Source organism: Sprattus sprattus, assembly GCF_963457725.1.
Source record: "Sprattus sprattus genome assembly, chromosome: 5".
Lineage (NCBI taxonomy): Eukaryota > Metazoa > Chordata > Actinopteri > Clupeiformes > Clupeidae > Sprattus > Sprattus sprattus.
The window spans coordinates 38,659,867-38,672,364 of NC_137924.1; the positions used below are offsets into that span (position 1 = coordinate 38,659,867).

Genomic DNA, 12,498 nt, shown 5'->3' on the forward strand with positions numbered 1-12,498 from the left:
CGCTGAGTTTATGAAGGCTCATAGCATGTCTTAACGATACATTCATATGTACGCTAAGCCATACGTGATCAGGTTGTACTGTGGCAGGGACAGATAGATGACTTTAAAGAAGGCGTGACCCCAACAGTGCATTTACATTCATGCTCACGCATTTTCGCCGTGATTGATCAGTCACTGATCAGGCAGGACAATGATATACGTAGGTAGCTTGCTTTGAAAATGAAAACACTTACAACACGACATGAGTTTTACATATCTGGCTGCAGTTCCTTGTTTTAAGGGAAAATTGTGACTTGTACGATGCCTTATCATCTGGTGACCACCAGAGACATCTAGATCACCTGCATCTAGATATGTGCCACGATTCTTTTTTCTGCATCTTGTTTTACATTCAGTATCAGACATGGTGCCCACATTGCATTCACACGATGTGCCAGATCCGACCACAACTATACTTTGCAACCAAAACCTCAGGAGAAAAAGCTTTAAACATATCAGTCACCGACACATTTTTCGTTACAACCTGTCTCTTAAATGCGTAGGTGGGCAACATCCAGGGTAGAGTTTAACTTATAAAGAATAATTATTGGACCTCTGAAGGTTTTGGCGCTCTATTTAAATCAAATGACCATTTTGCAGCATTCTGAAGAGCTGTATAATAATGGACACAATCATATTCGAGTGGCATTGAACATGAACAGCTTTGTATATACTCTCACAGGCTTGAATTAGAGCTCCAGGGGATTGTTCATACCAATCAGCACACTCTAAAAGATTGTGGCAGGGATTCCTGCAAGTGCATGTGTACAAAACTAAGAGGCCCATTCTGAAATCAGCCCCTATCCACTCATAAGAGTCAGCCAATCACCAAGAGGGGCTGTGTAGGACCCTCATAATCAAGAGAGGGAGAGTATGACTAAATAGGTAAACTATTAGCTACTATTCACTAAAAGCATGGAAGAGCTGTCACCAATGTGACTGATGAACACATTGGTACCACAACACAATGTTACGTTCAAGTCATTTTCATGCTGGCTTTATGTATGGTGTCTGTAAGTGTGAGTGTGTGTGTATATCCGCAGAGGACTGAACCGCAGATACAACAGGACACATTGAAAAATGAAGTGTTAACGGGGACAGTCATAAACAGTGTGTTCAAACGTGACAGCTTTCTGACTGCAATGCAGCTGTGAAGTGAGATTTTAGTGGGGCTCAGATTTTCCAGAGTGGAATAAAGTCAGTAGGTCACATCTGAATATGAAGTATTTACAAGTCATTAACAACCATGAGGCGGCGGCGGGGTCAGGGGTCAATGTGTGTGTAACTGCCTGACTGAGTGTTGGGGCCTCTGGTCCGTAGGGCCACGTGGATGAGATGTGGGGTCTGGCCACACACCCCTCCCAGAACATCTTCCTGACCTGCGGCAACGACCGACAGCTGTGTCTGTGGAGCGCAGAGGAGCACAGTCTGGACTGGGCCACCACTCTGGAGGTACGTCACACACACACACACACACACACACACACACACACACACACACACACCTACAAACACACACACACCTACGCACACACACACACACACACACACACACACACACGCACACACACACACACTCACCACTCACTCACAAATGTTGTCACACTCACACACACACACACACACACACTGACAAATGCAGTCACACTCACACACACAGACACTCACACACACACACACACACACACACACACACACACACACACACACACACACACACACACACACACACACACACCTGTCAAATGCAGTCACACTCACAAACACAGACACACACACTCACAAACACACACACACACACACACACACACTTTCTCAAATGCAGTTACATTCACACACACACACACACAAACACACATACACAAACAAAACAGTTATATGGGCACACATTCACACACACACACACACACACACACACACACACACACACACACACACACACACACTTTCTCAAATGCAGTTACATTCACACACTCACACACACAAACACACATACACAAACAAAAAAACAGTAATATTGCACAAAGTATACACATATATACACAATGTTATCCAGACAGACACACACACACTCCCTCACCTGCAGTCTCCCTCACCTGCAGTCTCACACCACACAATGGCCTATTAAGGTCAATTCCTGGACACATATTTAAGAACTGCCATTTCCCTTTTACCTTAACAGTCAACAAACTGCAGTGAAATGCGAGAAATTGAGACACAAATCACTATTTCATTGCACTTTGTAACACAGTGGGTTAACGTTAAACAGCCAAACAAATCACAGGATACCCGAATATGATTCAATGGATTATTCCATGGCTGACGTTATTTTCTCCATGTCGCTGGTCACTGAGGAATCTCTACCTAATCCCTGTTCATCCTCCGCTTTACGCGCTGCTTGTTTTTCAGGAATCGGGGCTATGTGCAGACTTCTGCCCCAGCGGGACGGTGGTGTCTGTCGGTCTTAACACAGGGAGGTAAGACTTAACTGAACCTAACCCACCATTTAATCACTGCCAGCCATGCCCGTCTCTATCTCTGCGTGACAGAGCACCGTCACTGTGGTTGTGTTTTGCAGTGTGTGTGTGTGTGTGTGTGTGTGTGTGTGTGTGTGTGTGTGTGTGTGTGTGTGTGCTCTGACTGCCATACCAATGAGCCTGGCTCTCAGATGTCATGGTCAGGGTACAGGACTGTTGTGCCCTAGAGACCAGTGGTGGAGGTCGGGCAGCGGTTACTGCTCTGTCCCTTTGTCACGCTCGCTCTCAACCAGGAGCTCTTTCATTCATGAGCCACAAAGTTGTTGTTGAGACTATAATTTATCTATGAATGTATTTCACTTCATATTACCATGAACAGCAGTCAGCTAGCCTGTATATCCCCTCTATAGTCTAGTTATAGTTCCCACTGTGACCCTGGACGGATGTATATGTAAGGCTCTATAGGTAGATTCAGATCTGATGATGCATAGTGTGAAACTGTCAACAGAGATTAGGATTTGCTTCCAAGGCAATCATGCTAAACAAATACACTGTCAGGGTGTGCCGTATTATATACAGTTGATGCAACAGGAGTTTATGTAAAGTGATGAAGTCTTTCACTGGAATTCTCTTTTTCTCTCCCTCTCTCTCTCTCTCTCTCTCTCTCTCTCACACACACTGTCTCTCCCTGATTCCATTCCCACCACACCCCATCTCTCATCCTTACTCCTACACCAGGTGGTTGGTGCTGGACTTGCGGACCAGGGAGGTGGTGTCTGACCTCACCGACGGCAACGAGCAGCTGTCCGTCATGAGATATTCTCCAGGTGAGAGGTCACCGTCCACCTCACCCTCACTCCAACACTTTTACCCACAATGACAGGACAAAATGCTCAGAGTTGAACTCTATTCTAGTCCCCACATCACAAAGTAAACAAGGGATCACTGAGTAGAAATGTGTTACTTTTTGCACTATTTATAATACTCCATTGGTTTTAAAATGTCTCTCTTCTTTTCACATTTTCTGAACTCTACAAACCTGAGATTTGCAAAATGGCAACATATTTTTTCAGTTTCAAGTTTTCAGCTGTCTCCTTTCATTCTATCTGACTTGCAAGTCATTTCAGATAAAGGTGTCTGGCAAATGTAAATGTAATTTTAAATGTACATTTCGTCATTTAGCTGACGCTTTTATCTAAAGCGACTTACAGGGATACACAATGCAAAGGTAATGCATTGGTGGTTGAGAACTGGAGTCTGTACTTCGGGGCAGAGAAGGCATTCACTCGCTTGATATTTCAGCTGTTATGGTTTGGCTCTCTGACCTCGCCTCAATTTCCCGCTCTTTTTTTCTCAGATGGTAGCTTCCTGGCCGTGGGTTCCCATGACAACTTCATCTACATTTACAGTGTGTCAGAGAGTGGGCGGCGCTACACGCGCTTCGGAAAGTGCACGGTGAGCGTGGATCTGCGTGGGCGAAGGCCGGCCTGGTCCAATGAGACCAGTGAATGGCTCATTGTTAGAGATAATGATATGCTGCTCCAGTGTGTTATTACCACAAGCCCCTTTGGGGTGATTTAACACAGACAGTATTTGATGTCAATGGACTTTAATGGACTTTCAAGTGTACTTTAAATAGGTACTTTTAACTTTTTCGGAACAATTGATGTATAAAGTCTGTAACAACTGTAACTTTTGGATAAAATGGCCGTGATGTTTCATCGAATGCTGTATCAAAGATGAATGGAGAAGAAAGTGCACTGTCGAACCAAAGAAAGAGTATAATCTATACAGTGGGGAAAATAAGTATTTGAACCCCTTGCGATTTCACAAGATTGGCCACTTGCAAAGAAATGTGTGATCTATAATTGTAATGGTAGGTGTATATTAACAGTGAGAAACAGAATATCAACAAAAAAATCCAGAAAAATGCATTTTATAACATTTATGACTTTATTTGCATTTGATGCAAAAAATAAGTATTTGAACCCCCAAAACTGACTGACAAAAATGACTTAGTACTTGATGGAATAACCCTTATTGGCAAGCACAGACGTCAGACGTTTCTTGTAGTTGGTCACCAGGTTCACAAACATCTCAGGGGGGATTTTGGTCCACTCCTCTTTCCAGATCCTCTCCAAATCTTTAAGGTTGTGTTTTCAATGGGAGGGAATGAGGGAATGAGGTTCAAGCCCAATATTCCACGTTACATGGCCTCATCCACAGTCCCCTTGATGCGGTGGAGTCGTCCTGTACCCTTGGCAGAGAAACAGCCCCAAAGCATAATGTTTCCACCTCCATGCTTGATGGTGGGTATGATGTACTCTTGGGGTCATATTCAGCATCCCCCCCCCCTGTCAAACACGGCAAGTCGAGTTGATGCCAAATAGCTTGATTTTGGTATCATCTGACCACATTCTGTCTCCCAATCCTCCCTAGAATCATTCAAGTGTGCAATGGTAAACTTCAGATGGCCCTGTACATGCGCTTCCTTGAGCAGGGGGACCTTGCGAGTGCTGCAGTACTTCAAAAAATTACGGCGTGGTGTGTTGCCAATGGTTTTCTTGGTGACTCTGGTCCCAGCTGCCTTGAGATCATTCACAAGCTCCCCCTGTGTCGTTCTGGGGTAATTCTGCACCTTTCGAATGATCACTGATTCCGCACGAGGGGATATCTTGCATGGAGCCCCAGACCTAGAGCGGGTGACAGTTGTTTGGTGTTGCTTCCATTTATGAATAATCGCACCAATAGTTATCTGCTTCTCACCAAGCTGCTTGCCGGTGGTTTTGTAGCCCATTCCAGCCTTGTGCAGGTCTACAATCTTATCTCTGACGTCCTTGGACAGCTCTATGGTCATGCCCATGGTGGTGAGGTTGAAGGTGTGAAGTATGATTCTTTGGACAGGTTTCTTTTATACAGGTCACCAGTTGAGATCAGGTATACCTTGTTAGACCTAATGAGGACTAATCTGTGTGCTTTTTGGGCACATAACTGGCCATTGGGAGCCAGAATTCTTGCTGTTTGTTTGGGGGTTCAAATACTTATTTTTTGCATCAAATGCAAATAAAGTCATAAATCTTATAAAATGCAGTTTTCTGGATTTTTTTGTTGATATTCTGTTTCTCACTGTTAAAATACACCTACCATTAAAATTCTAGATCACACATTTCTTTGCAAGTGGCCAAACTTGCGAAGTTGGCAGGGGTTCAAATACTTATTTTCCCCACTGTAACTGCAGGTAAGCTGTCATATCACTATAATGGTGTAAATGTAATCTGTCTATTGCTTGTGTTGATCACCAGGGTCACTCCAGCTTCATAACTCATCTCGATTGGTCCAAAGATGGGAAATACATCATGTCCAATTCCGGCGATTATGAGATTCTTTACTGTGAGTGAACAGACCTTTCAGTGTACTGTGTGTGTTTGATGGTGGTGATGATATGTGTGGATTTGTGATTTCATGTGAGAATATTTTTATTAGACATATTGGAGAATGACTCTGATGACTCATGATGATGGTGATGATATGTGTGTATTTGTGTGTGTGAGAGAGTGTGAGTGTGTGTGGTTATACGTCCATGGGAGACTCTTTGACACCTTTGTGTGTGACATAAATGAGTGTGTCTTTACATACTTTTACATGCGTGTGCATGAATGTGTGCGTCTTTACATACATTTACATGCATGTGTATGAACGTGTGCGTCTTTACATGCATCTACATGTGTGGGCATGCATACACCTGACTGCTTGGGTGTGCACCTGTCATCTGCATCATACACAGCTGTGGTTAGTCACGAGTTTGACATGTGCGTTGGCCTTGGGTGTCTCCAGGGGACGTGGCTGGAGGCTGCAAGCTGCTGAGGAATCGCTACGAGAGCAAAGACCGGGAGTGGGCCTCCTACACCTGTGTGCTGGGCTTCCACGTCGTCGGTAAGGCTGCAACATGCACCGAGCCATCTGGTGGTGGCGCCCAACTGCTCAGCTTTTCACTGAAAACAATAGTGATGGAGCTGTTAAGCGTACAGCTGTCTCAGTGTAGCATACAGCATTGCGGAGGCTTCTATTACTGTTTCTTTCCAAAGGATGACACTTTAGGACCACTTCAGGACCACATTTACGTTTCTATTCTGCCAGGCACAGTAATGCACATAAAAGATACAATACATTATAGTGATTTCTACATAAACAGTATGTGCTTTGCATTTTACTTGTACATGATGTTCTGAAAGTAACAGTAAACATTTCATGAAATATTTTTATTTATTTATTTTTGACAAGAGAAGAACACCCTTCTGATGTTTTGTCTAGTGATTTGAAAAGCCCATGGGGACTTTCTATCATTTCTATTTACTCATATTTCTACTTGCCACGAACAAGGCTTGGCAACATTCCTATAAAAGCCCAGTGCTTAAATGCCAGCAATGTGACACTTTGGCCCCAACTTAATATATTATAATCAGGTAATGATAAGGATGGTTGTCACATTACTGATAATGTGAAAATGAACACTTGAGTGGTTATATCATCTTGTCTTTTCTGTGTTATGGGACCTTATGTGATATGCACGCTTGCTTACGCAGGAGTTTGGCTTGAGGGGTCAGACGGCACCGACATAAATGCCCTCTGCCGTTCCCACAACGAGAGACTGGTAGCCATGGCGGACGACTTCTGCAAAGTGCACCTGTTTCAGTACCCCTGCCCAAAACCTAAGGTTAGCCCCCACACACAAACTCACACTCACACATCATAGTAGGGCTATATGTCTGTATTGTGATCAAACTTTTGATTCAACAGGAAATAGACAGGGCCTTTTGAAGGATTTTTATGTTTTGCTTCTTCCTCCAACTGCAAGTGTGTATTTGGCCAAACTATTTCTCAACATATTTCTGCCCCACTAAAGCATAATGGAATGGCTGTCGTTGTTAATACACGCTGTCTTTTTGTTGGCACAATGATGTTACTTCTGTTTTCCAACTATATTTCTGAAATCACATTGTGTAATTTATTGCCCTCTGCTGCCAATGAGAGGAATTGTGATTTTGAGTTTAAACCACACCAGACCTGGGCCCTTATTAACAAATCATTTTATCTTACCACTAAGAGTACTTTAGTACTAAGAGAGTTCTAACTAAAAGATTTCTTTTAAATGCCATTCACAAAGCTGCTGAAACAGACTAACACAAAGAAACTTTGGGACTCCATCAGACAAATGACAAACATGGACACAAAGAAGAAGCCTCTTTTTGCCCAGAACGAGGCAGCAAGGCCAACGAACTGAATGAATTTTATATGCGTTTTAACTCTGATAACGGCAGTGAGTGTGCAGCAGTTTTGGACAATGTCATTTGTGATGTGAACCGGGATAGAATTGTGCTAGAGCCACATTCTGTAACTAAAATATTTAAAGGCATACAGACTAACAAAGCGACAGGTCCGGACAATCTGTCGGCTTTCTTTCTCAAACATTTTGCAGATGAACTCTCTCCAGTATGGCACAAATTATTTCAGCTCTCCTTAGACACATTCACAGTACCCAACTTATTGGAAAAAATCAATCATTATCCCGGTACCCAAGAAAGTATGCCCTCAAGAGGACAATGACTATCGGCCGGTGGCCATTAGCTCCAATGTTTTTAAATCTCTAGAGAGGCTTATGATAGAAGTACTCCATTCAGAAGTAGAACCCATGCTTGACACAAACCAATTAGCTTACACCAAAAACCGGAGCACGAGCGATGCCATATTAACAATATTGCACCTCATTCTTAAGCTCATTCCAAGGCTGCGTCAGCTCTCGGTTCTTATTTACATTATACACTAATGACTGCGTCAGTACTGCACCTAACCAACATATAGTTAAGTTTTCTGATGACACTGTCATTCTCAGTCTTCTCACTAAAAACACAGACATCAGTGTTCACAAACTGCTGTGGACACGTTTGTTAATTGGTGTGACTCACACCAACTTCATATCAACACAAAAAAGACATTAGAAATGTTGGTGGATCCCAGAGCAGTTGGTGACAAAAGCACTGTGACCTCCTTCAAGTACCTAGGGGTACACATCGACTGTGACTTGAGCTGGCGCACAAATGTGGCAGATGTGTGTGCCAGAACTCACCAACGCCTCCACTTCATGCGCAGACTTAGGGTTTTTGGGGTCAGTAAAAATATCATGATCATATTCTACAGGGCAACAATTGAGTCCATTCTCCGATACGGTATTACCAGCTGGTCTGGGAACCTAACTGTCAAGTCAAAAACACAGATTTTCAACCTAGTTAAGACAGTAGGCAAAATCATTGGAACACCAGAACCTCTCAACCCACAGGAGCTCTTTGAACAAACTACAATAAGACAGGCTCAGACTATCCTATCTGACAGCTCCCATCCTCTGCACTCTGAATATACACTGTTAAACTCAGGTAGGAGGTACAGGGTTTCTCTGTGCAAACACAACAGGTACAAACACTCATTCATCCCTCTCTCAGTCAAGCTCATCAATGAAAAACGGTGAAAATGACTGTGTGACAACATGTGAGAAGCAATGTCTTTTTGACAGTTGAATGTATGTTATGAGATGGAGTAATGTATAGGTAGCTAGGACTATATGGGGAGTGGGGGGAGGGATAACTGTATGCAAAGGGAACTAGATCTGGTAGATGAGTATGCAAGGATGAATGAATGAGACCAGAATGAATGTTGATCGTATGCCTGGTTGGATTGCTATTGCTATTGTTGCACAGGTATGGATGTATGAATGGAGGAGCAGTTTTGGTCAGGATGAATGCTGAGTGTTTGGTGTGATTGCTATTTTCACAGGAGTGTGGGAATTTACAGATTGCTATTTTTGCACATGAATGTTTGTTTGCACAATACTATGTACAACAATTTTGCACTGTTTGTCCAATAGTTTTTACTGATCGTTTTCGTATCTGTGATTTGCCAATACTATGTACAACAATTTTTGCACCTGCCCATGTGATGAACTGGTTGTATGTTGTATGTTGTATGTTATTTCGTACTGATGTGATGCCGCTATTACCCAGATCCAAACAAATTTCTCCCCTGGGAGACACAATAAATTGACTTGACTTGACTTGACCTTTGCTAAGGGAATGCAAGTTAAGAGTCTCACCCAATGACCTCGGTGATTAATTGATTAAGTGACAGGTCTGTGCAGGTGAGTAGGCATGCTGTTTGTAGCCTAGCTAGCATATCTTCATACCTTAAAGAACATGTGTGTGACAGGCTACACATTAAAATATAATAGAATACTAATGTGGAATCATCGAAACGGCCATTTTCCATACATGTGGGAGTTGGTCTTACTTCTTAGTTCTCCCAGACTTAGGTGCTACTTTATGCGCTAAGGGAATTACTCTTAGTGAAACAAAATGAGGAGTCCCAAAGTTAGGACTTGCATGCTCTATTGGGAAATTGGGAGCTACTTTAAGCCTTCAGATGCTTTGTAAATCGGTGTTGGTTCTAATGGATTGACTGTCAGCTGGTTTAGCTTCTGTGAAGTGGTGGAAAGTGCTGAGTAGATCTTGTCTGGCTGAAGTTGAATTTGGTTCAGGGCCAAAGCTAACACTTACGACAAACGGCTGCAGCAGAATTCACAATATGCATTGGAATATCAAGAATTTGTTTTGGCTTCAAAGTATTTAGTTTAAACGACAGTTATTGCTCATCATTCCATTCAGGGATTTTCTTGGATATCTCTGAGAAGGCACTGCCATTATTTCCACTTTCAGATTTATGTGTTTGAAATTCTGTCTCTCTCTCTCCCTCTCTCTCTCTCTCTCTCTCTCTCTCTCTCTCTCTCTCTCTCTCTCTCTCTCTCTCTCTCTCTCTCTCTCTCTCTCCACTGTAGGCGCCCAGTCATAAGTACGAGGGTCACGGCAGTCACGTGACGAATGTGTGCTTCACCAGCAGCGACAGCCACCTGCTCTCCCTGGGGGGCAAAGACACCTGCATCCTCCAGTGGAGGGTGACGGGCGGGTCCCACGGGGGGGCAAGAGAACACCCGGCCTCCACCCCCGCCTCCGCCTCCTCAACCTCCACCAACTCACCAGAGCCCGGAATGTAAGAAGGAGAGAGAGTGAAGGAGAGAGGGAGAGAGAGAGAGAGAGAGAGAGAGAGAGTGAGAGTCTGTGAGTGTAGTCTGCGTCACACTGACAGACAGTCAAACTGAAAAAAATTAAAAATGGGTGAAAGAATCACTGAAAGAATGGTATAAAGGAAGAGGGAAAGAGAAAATGAATGGATAAATAAACGAATCAGAACTGTTAACATCCTGCCATATATGGGAGGTTTCATTAGGATAGTCAACCATGGTTATGCCTTTACACAAAATGATTAATGAATGTTAATCTCTGTAGTCAGGATGTAGGTGTGCAGCAGCTAGTCTGTGTGTTTTATTTGGCATATGTGATTCTGAAATCCCTTCCTCTGACCATAGCCAAACACACTTGAACAGCAGTCAATACACTAGATGTGACTAAACCAAAATATATATGATAAACCTGTTGTGCCCAAGACCATTGTTTGATATAAACAGAGAGAAAGATTGTGTGTGTGTGTGTGTGTGTGTGTGTGTGTGTGTGTGTGTGTGTGTGTGTGTGTGTGTGTGTGTGTGTGTGTGTGTGTGTGTGTGTGTGTGTGTGTGTGTGTGTGAGAGAGAGAGAGTGTGTGAGTGAGTGAGTGAGTGAGAGAACTGGAAAAAGCACACAGGATTCATCACCAGACCATTGAGGCTGGTATTGTGCGATGAGTTCCACATCCATGTTCCTTACCATAGATACACAGAATTATACCATTGAGGACACCATTAATACACAGAATTGCTGACGTTTCATTTTCTTGGGCTTCTCTCTATCAGTACATAGGGCCAGGGTTTCTGTCTATTTCATGTCCCTTATCAGCCATTTGGAGAGCCAGCCAACTGATATAACATACAGTGTGGTTCAGTGTGAATATTGCACGAGTATCGCATTTTATGAACACATTGTGTGTTAAACAGCAAAGAAGCCTGAAGTTTTGCATGTGTCTGTGTGATATATGCAATCTCTATACAGCATTCCAAAGTCATTAACGTTCCTATTTGTAATTTGTTTTCATATTGTCATAGTTTGTGTGCAATTGAAATCATATTTTGCTTGAGTTCTTGTGCCAATTCAGTCATGTTATAAGATTTTGTCTGCTACATTAATATGTTTTGTTTTTAATTCTGCAAAATGCATTGTTTTCATCTTTGTGACATTGAGCAATATCAACCTTGTTTCTATTTCATCTCCTTTTGACAGATGCTGGTTTGCTCAAAGTAATTCAGACCACAATATCTCATTTCAGGGTCAGCATTTTATAAATTAAGACCAGATAGTGCTGTTTATGTAAGACTTGTGAAAACATTCCGAAATAGCTAGGTCTACCTTTAAATTACTTTCACATGAAATGTTTGTGAAATTAGGTTTTGCTTTGTTCTTATCAATGCTTTAAGAAAAGAAAATGTAAATGCTTTGTTTGTGTCTTTTTTTGTGTGCAAGGTGCTACATGAAAACATTTTTAACGACAGCGTTTTATTCAACGTCAGCTAAAATGCCTGGCATCAAATCTTTCTTCGAGGATCCCCTGAGCAAATAAGTGGGATGTAGTGTAACTTCATCGCCTACAGGGGGAAGTGTTTTCTCACTTTTGACTAGCTTACATGATGAGACCAGAGGAGCTCCACTGTAAAATGCACCCCCGCGGAAAAATGCAGCCCCACTGTAGACTATTGCAGTTTTCAGCCTGAAGAGCCTAGCCTATTCATACTTCAAGTATGAGGTTATTTTCTGTATTCCTAAACTTAATTTACAGTAAATTTCCAACTTCTGTTTCACTTCCTTGCACTACGTAGGCTATATCAGCCTACCGCTAGTCATAACTAGACTACGCTAGGCTAATTAATTATAATAGTAAATATGTTAAGTATTGT

The 12,498-nt window shown here is 42.6% G+C and overlaps 1 protein-coding gene across 1 annotated transcript in view; it reads left to right on the forward strand.

The window, feature by feature from the left end:
• eml3 (EMAP like 3) overlaps positions 1-10,623 on the forward strand; it is a 46,707-nt gene extending 36,084 nt beyond the window's left edge. The window contains 8 exon segments of the mRNA XM_080838366.1: positions 1,360-1,491; positions 2,449-2,516; positions 3,255-3,343; positions 3,874-3,971; positions 5,819-5,906; positions 6,351-6,449; positions 7,100-7,230; positions 10,396-10,623. Coding sequence (XP_080694492.1) covers positions 1,360-1,491; positions 2,449-2,516; positions 3,255-3,343; positions 3,874-3,971; positions 5,819-5,906; positions 6,351-6,449; positions 7,100-7,230; positions 10,396-10,611 — 921 coding nt within the window. The 3' untranslated portion in view covers positions 10,612-10,623.
• Positions 10,624-12,498: the final 1,875 nt, after the last annotated feature.